This window comes from Paroedura picta, chromosome 5, assembly GCF_049243985.1.
Source record: "Paroedura picta isolate Pp20150507F chromosome 5, Ppicta_v3.0, whole genome shotgun sequence".
Classification (NCBI taxonomy): domain Eukaryota; kingdom Metazoa; phylum Chordata; class Lepidosauria; order Squamata; family Gekkonidae; genus Paroedura; species Paroedura picta.
The window spans coordinates 11,947,714-11,955,403 of record NC_135373.1 but is presented as its reverse complement, the minus strand read 5'-3'; the positions used below and the strand labels follow the sequence as shown (position 1 = coordinate 11,955,403).

Below are 7,690 nucleotides of genomic sequence, written 5' to 3'. Positions count from 1 at the left end.
GCTGGGGATTGAACCAAGGACTTTCTGCATGCCAAGCAGAAGCTCCGCCACTGAGCTCCAGCCCCACATCATGGCTCTCCAGCATCTCAGGCAGAGGCCTTTCCCATCCCCTCCTGCCTGGTCCTTTTAACTGGAGATGCTGGGGATTGAACCTCGGACCTTCTTCTGCCAAGCAGAGGCTCGGCCTCTGAGCTGCAGCCCCACATCATGGCTCTCCAGGGTCTCTTTCTCATCCCCTCCCAGAGATTGAACTTGGGACCTCCTTCATGCCAAGCAGAAGCTCTTCCATTGAGCAACATGGCCCCTCCCCTTCTGATGTTTTCCTCACTTTATCAAGATTATATTGCATCCATTTTACTGTCTTGCTATTAGTGATGCTGTAAACTGCAGCTGGGAAAGCAAGCAGTGAAACAAAATTAAGTGTAATTTCCATCTCGTTCTCAACTCACACCCATTATGCAAATACACAGGACGGAGAGTGCTTTTAATTACAGATCTGTGCTCTGCATTTACAGATTTCTTGGCAAGGCCTTGCTCCAGCCAACCTCTTGGGCAGGAATGAGAGTTCCTAGGAAGCATCGTGGTTCAGGTTCACCTCCTGTGTCCCAGAGGTATCACTTCCTGCCCGGCTCCTCTCACGGTTCAGCCTTGAAAGACCCTCAGGGTAGCAGGTCTTCTCCTTATCCCTCCACCCTGAGCCGTCAGTTCAGAAGGTTCCACCAGAGCACCACCACCATGTCGCTCTTCTTCCCCATCTCTTCCGACCAAACTGGAAAGCCCCTCATTCCTTTGGCCGCTCTTTTGCACTGGGGTCCCGATGCTCAGGGTCTGGAGGCGGTGGGTTCCGCCGAGCCGTCAGCCTGGCTGCTTTCCACCGGAGCCGCTCCAGAAGGCATTGCGCCGTCTGTGTCAGGCTGTGCTGTTGAGAGGGAGGCAAGGGCAGGAAGCGCAGGTTAAGTGGGATGGGTGCAAAGCCTCGGCAGGAAAAGAGCTAGCAAAGGTGAGAACAGTAGGGAGGGCCCCAGAGGAAGAAGACTGGCCAGCTTCCGACATAAGTGGAGAGCAGCCTTTCTCGACTTTTTTACCACTGAGAAACTTCAGAAACATTCCTCAGGCTTTGAGAAACCCCAGGAGTTGCGCCATCATGCAAGAATAGGGTTGGGAAGCAGAGCTGTGGACACGCCCACCCGGGGCCCCTACACTTCAGGTGAGTGGGTCGACATGACCATATATGGTCCTCTCACCTGATTTATTTATTAAACAATTTATTTAGAAATTGGGGTCACATGGGGGGGTTGGTTGAGCTGAGTACATAATTTTGCTGGGGGTTGTAATAGAATTCTGCCACCTTTTTCTGTAATCTTAATATATTTTATGATTTTCTTGTGTGCAAACTGCCGCGGGCTGACTAGGCTGAGACTAGGCCAGGTAACAAGTAGAATAAACATGACCAAGATTGTGGGAGAATTTCTATGGCCGACAAACACCTACTAGATTGTCCATCTGTCCAACAAACGGCCAGTCAGATAGGCTGTCCCACCCCTGGCTACCTACCCCTCCAACTTCTTCCAGTTTGGTGTAGTGGTTAGGAGGGCGGACTTCTAATCTGGCATGCCGGGTTCGATTCTGCACTCCCCCACATGCAGCCAGCTGGGTGACCTTGGGCTCTCCATGGCACTGAGAAAGCTGTTCGGACCGAGCAGTAATATCAGGGCTCTCTCAGCCTCACCCACCCCACAGGGTGTCTGTTGTGGGGAGAGGAAAGGGAAGGCGACTGTAAGCCGCTTTGAGCCTCCTTCAGGTAGGGAAAAGCGGCATCTAAGAACCAACTCTTCTTCTTCAGTAATATCCGGGCTCTCTCAGCCTCCCCTCCCTCACAGGGTGTCTGTTGTGGGGAGAGGAAAGGGAAGGTAAAGGTAAGACGCTTTGAGCCTCCTTCGGGCATATAAGAACCAACTCTTCTTCTTCTTCTTCCACTACGAAGTGCCTGTCCGCTCTACTTGCCTTCTTCAAAAAGGTAAACCAGCCCGAGAGTGGGGAGAGGGAGGGCCAGTCTTGGCGCCGCCTATGGGAGGGGGGGAGGAAGGCCCCATGAATGCCATGCCCTGAAGCCTCCATGCTGCCTGGCTGTCTGCCTTTATGTGGCCCGAGACCACCTCCAAGCCACATGCTTGGAGCAGCTGCACAGGCCAGGCAGGGCATTCCCCATGGTCTCCCGGTCCCACATGGGGGCCAGGGCCACCAAAGCCCTCCCAGCTGCCTGCCCACTGGCCTCCCCATGAGCTGAGGGACAGTGCTGCCACATCGGCCAGGAACGTAGACACTTCCCAGCCCCATACATAGTGGCCGCCTCCCAGCCAGATCCCTAAAGGGCTAGCACCCATTGTATTCCTAGGCTTTGGCCCTAGTAATAATAATATAAAAAAATTAATTTTTCAGTCCCACTCTCCAGGGCCATCATGAAACCCTGGTTGAGAAAGCCTAGCATAGAATTGTAATAGAAGAAGAGCTGTCTTTAATATCCTGCTTTTCACTACCTAAAGGAGTCCCAAATCAGCTTGCAGACACCTTCCCCTTCTGCTCCCTACAACATATGCCATGTGAGGCAGGTGGGTTCTCTAGTCTACGAGAACTGTTCTACAAGAACAGCTCTAAGAGAACTGTGACTGGCCCCAGGTAACTCAGCTGGCTTAAAGTGGAGTAGGGAATCAAGCCTGGTTCTCTAGATCAGTGACCGTTGTTCTTAGCTCCTGGGGGAGATCAACTATAAAACAAGCTTCCATCTGGAATATAGAATCAGGGATAACCAAACAATGGCTGTCCAGATGCCCATGGACTACAATTCCCATGAGCCTGTGCCAGCATCATGCTAGACTCTAGAAGCTCATCTTGGCTTGTCTACAATTGTCAGCTTGCCTACAATTTATGAGTCCACTTGTCGACATGATTGTTAAGCCAGGACTCTGTTCTGCCTAGTTTGCAGCTCATTATGCAAGGTCTTCTGCAGTATTGTCAGGCTCAGACTTTCTTAACTTTCTGCTACAGGATCACGTTATCTGCTGGGATGCCCTCGCCATTTGCCCCAATTGATATGGAAGGATCACGCCTAAAGCAGTGGCAATTATTATAATAACAGAAGAGCTGTTGATCATGGCGGTCGTCCGTTTGTTTCTGAGGCAGCCCTGAGATGCGAAATGCAAGACCAATGTGATTTTTCAGGGCATGTGCCCCCCGAAATTGGGTTGGGTCTCTTAGGGTGCTACTGGACTTGCAATCTAACTCTTCTGCTGCAGGCAGATCCAGCTGCTCTTGGCAACTATTAGGGGGTTGGAAACCCTGAGAGGGGCTGCTGGACTTGGCCAAGTCAGCCCAATGCAAGTACCACACCCCTTTGTGTGGTCCATCACGGATGTCAATTCACAAAGAATGGATCTTGACATTTTGGTGGCTGTGTAAGAGAGGCGGTCCTGTTGCGGGTCCCGGGTTTCAGCACCCAAGCAGGGAAACAAAGTATTGGGAAAGGCACCACAGCCCTGGGGAAGGGCCCACATTTTTCATGCAGCAGATCATGGGTTCAAGTCCTGCATGGTTTTACTTAGAAGCTCCCCATTGTGTATAGTGTGGGGGACACCCTCCCTGAGACACTGCAGCCCTATAGACAAACAAGAAAGGCCCGCTCTTGGTTACAGAGATGCCTGGGCTGATAGGCCTTCATAGAACTGTACAATTAAGCAACTGGCTACAACTTCTCTTACTGGTGTTTGCCTCCAATTTTGTCACAGGGAGGGACCATAAGCACAGGTTAAACAGGTTACCAACAAGCCTGGAGGGCAGGAAAGTGGTCCTGTCCCTTTCATTACCAGTGTGGTGTGGTGGATAAGAATGGTGGCCTTTAATCTGAAGAGCCAGGTTCAATTCCCCCCTCCTCCTCCAATATGCAGCCAGCTGGGTGACCTTGGGCCAGTCCCAGTTCTCTCAGAGCTCTCTCAGCCCTGCCTACTTCACATGGGGGGGTGTTGTGAGGAGAGGAAGAGGAGGTGGATTGGAAGCTCTTTTGAGTCTCCTTCAGGTAGTGAAAAACCAACTCTTCTTAACCTGATGCGATCCACCCTGAGCCAGCTAGGGAAAGGCAGAGTAGCAAAATAGCATCATGATCACTGAAGTGTGGAAATGGGCAAAGTGAAGCTATTCGGGAGGGTTTCTTCTGCCCAGGTGACAGGGCTACACTATATAAAACTTGCTTGGAGAAACTATTCAGGGCTCTATTGCTAGATACTCCTTTACTATATGCATTATCCAACCGACATCATTTCTGTACCGCTTCCCACATCATGTGAACACTTATGCTCCACTCTCCAGTACATAAATCTAAAGGCATTGGTTATGGAATGCTGCATTGTGTTGATTGTCCTGACTTATAATATGTATAATCCACCTTAAGTCTCTGTCTGAAAGGCAGTCTATAAATAACATCCCATAAGCTTCTGTTAAAGGGATAGGGTGGTTTTTCCCCTGCAGCCCTGTTGGCAACCCTGTCTAAAGGGCACTGAAGTTTTGCATCTGACCACTGGTAATTTCTTTACAGGCAAATGTCATAAAAATTCCACTGAAGGTCTGACTTATCGCATCCCAGACATTGCTCTGTCTGATTCTCAAGCTTATCTCTCCCACTGCCAGTGTGACAACCATGCTTTGGACAAAAAACAGATGTTTCATGATGCTGAATCTGTCATCCAATAGCCAACTCCCTTACACATTCTCTGTGCTATTGCCACATTTCGGCTCATGGGAAGAGGAGCTGCACAGCCAAAAACAGATTTGATAGAAAGTGTCGCTTAGCACAGCTTTGAGGCAAAAAAAAAGTTTGGGTCCAGTGGCACTTTAAGACCAACAGTTTTTTCTGGGTATGTGCTTTCCTGTGCATGCACACTTCCTAAGATACAATAAACCAGGAATGACCAGTCCATACATAGAGGGAGAGGGAGAACAGCAAATCTGCACCCAGCTTAATCAAGCTGTTTGACAGACGCAAGAGCCACACTGGAATGACAACCTGAGTTTGTACGGTTGCCTTGTGTTTGGGTTTAATTCGGGGGTGTGGGGGACATAGCAAAGGAAACATATCCAAATTGGAGATTGAGGGGCAGATGTACCCTTCTTAATTGTGGAATGTGGAGAGTAATTAACAGAGATCCCTTTGATGCTCCATCCATCTCCTCCCAAGCAGGAAGGTAACTAACAGCATCCTTTTCTTTGGGGTGGGGTGGGGTGGGTAGTTCGGCAATGTGTCTCCTCCAGTCCAAATGGCATTCCATTCTACTATGCATTACATTCCAATATATTAGACCAAACTAGGGGCAAAGCCTGTTGCATCCAGGAATACAACAGTTAGAATCACAAAATCATAGAGTTGGAAGGGGCCACACAGGCCATCTAGTCCAACCCCCTGCTCAACGCAGGATCAGCCCAAAGCATCCTAAAGCATCCAAGAAAAGTGTGTATCCAACCTTTGCTTGAAGACTGCCAGTTGCTAGCCCTTGCGGTGGGAGAGTGGAATGGAGTGCTGTTCTTTGTGTGACTGTAGATGTTAGCAGGGGTGTTTTGTGGTGACTGTGGTGGCATGGGTGTGATTTAGGGTGTCTGCAGCCAAATCATTGCCTAATAAAACTGGAAAACCTAGTTATCCCAAAGTCTCACTGTCCTCTTTCCTGTAAATCCTTTGTATGCGAACTGCCAAGCTAACCACTTGAAATTCTGGGCCATTTATGCCTTTGATTTCACAGGACCTTCATGACAAATACTTTATTTATCAGGCCAGGTATCAAAAGGTACACCCCATGTTTCATGTTCGCCTCCTGAAACTGGATCCTCCACTGGATAAATGGCACCCTACAACTCCTCCCCCACCTCCTGTCACGGTGGGGGATGAAACACACTATGAGCTCACGGGTGTGCCTGATTCCCGGGTTCTGAGAAAGCGCCTGCAGTATCTGGTAGCTTGGAAAGGATTCCCCAACTCCTACAGTGAATGGATAGACACAGAGGACGGGCATGCTCCGGTGCTGGTTAAACGCTTCCACAAAGCATATCCATCTAAACCAGGCCCCAAATCCCTGAACTCCAAAGGTGGGTAGGAGGGGCCTTGGGAGGAGCAGAGTTCAGAAAAAACAGAATAGATCGAAGAGGTGGAGGAGTGGCACTGTATGTGAGGAAAGGGCTTACCTGTCAGGAAATTCTAGTGGAGGAGAGCATATCTACAGTGGAAAGCATCTGGGTGAAAATAAGCGAGGGGAAAACAAACAGTGTGGTGGTTGGTGTCTGCTACCGACCGTCTGACCAACGAGAGGATGTGGATGGACTTAATACTGACCAACAGGCAAGAGTTGGTGGATGAGGTGAAGGAGGTGGGGACCCTAGGGGGAAGTGACCATGTCCTCATAGAATTCCTTTTGAGATGGGGAGCCAAGGAAGCTTGTAGCCAGACGTGGATGTTGGATTTTCGTAGGGCAAACTTTAATAAACTCAGAGACATGATGAGTGTCATACCATGGACGAGAATGCTGGAAGGGAAGGGAGCATGTGAAGGGTGGGCGCTACTCAAACAGGAGCTATTGCATGCTCAATCAATGACTATCCCAGAAAGACGAAAACACTGCAGGAGCTCTAAGAAGCCTATTTGGATGAACAGAGAACTTCAAGAGGAACTAAGAAAGAAAAGGAAAATGTTCAGGAAATGGAGGGAAGGACAGAGCTCTAAAGAAGAGTACCTACAGGTTACTAGGCACTGTAGATCAATCATCAGAAAGGCCAAAGCTGAGAGTGAGCTAAGATTGGCCAGGGAAGCCCATTGTAACAAGAAAAGATTTTTGAGTTATGTGAGGAGCAAACGTAAAGTAAAGGACGCAATAGGCCCACTGTTGGGTGCGGATGGACAAACTCTAACGGAAGATGCAGAGAAAGCAGAAAGGATTAGTGCCTATTTTACATCTGTTTTTTCCCACAGGTCAAAGTGTTTAGGCACATCTAGAGATGGCCATAGCCAAAGGACAGTGTCTGGGTGGCAGGTACTCAAAGAATTTTCCAGAGAACTTGCACAGCCCTTGTCCATCATCTTCGGAACCTCTTTAAGGACAGGAGATGTCCCGGAGGACTGGAAGAGAGCAAATGTTATTCCGATCTTCAAAAAAGGGAGGAAGGATGACCCGGGAAACTACAGACCAGTGAGTCTGATCTCTGTTGTGGGGAAGATAATGGCGCAGATATTAAAGGGAGCGATCTGCAAACATCTGGAGGACAATTTGGTGATCCAAGGAAGTCAGCATGGATTTGTCTCCAACAGGTCCTGCCAGACCAACCTGGTTTCCTTTTTTGACCAAGTAACAGGTTTGCTGGATTGGGGAAATTCGGTTGATGTCATTTACTTGGATTTTAGTAAAGCTTTTGACAAGGTTCCCCATGATGTTCTGATGGATAAATTGAAGGACTGCAATCTGGATTTTCAGATAGTCAGGTGGATAGGGAATTGGTTAGAGAACCGCACTCAAAGAGTTGTTGTCAATGGTGTTTCATCAGACTGGAGAGAGGTGAGTAGCGGGGTACCTCAGGGCTCGGTGCTTGGCCCGGTACTTTTTAACATATTTATTAATGATCTAGATGAGGGGGTGGAGGGACTACTCATCAAGTTTGCAGA

General features: G+C 49.0%; 1 protein-coding gene across 6 annotated transcripts in view; it reads right to left on the bottom strand.

Moving 5' to 3' along the window:
- Nucleotides 1-465: 465 nt before the first annotated feature.
- KPTN (kaptin, actin binding protein) overlaps nucleotides 466-7,690 on the bottom strand; it is a 62,853-nt gene continuing 55,628 nt past the window's right edge. For 5 of the 6 annotated variants that reach the window (XM_077336519.1, XM_077336517.1, XM_077336518.1 and 2 more), the window contains one exon: nucleotides 466-919. In XM_077336519.1, coding sequence (XP_077192634.1) covers nucleotides 782-919 — 138 coding nt within the window. In that variant the 3' untranslated portion in view covers nucleotides 466-781. The remainder of the gene's footprint in view (nucleotides 920-7,690) is intronic. The other variant, XM_077336516.1, reaches the window with a different exon arrangement.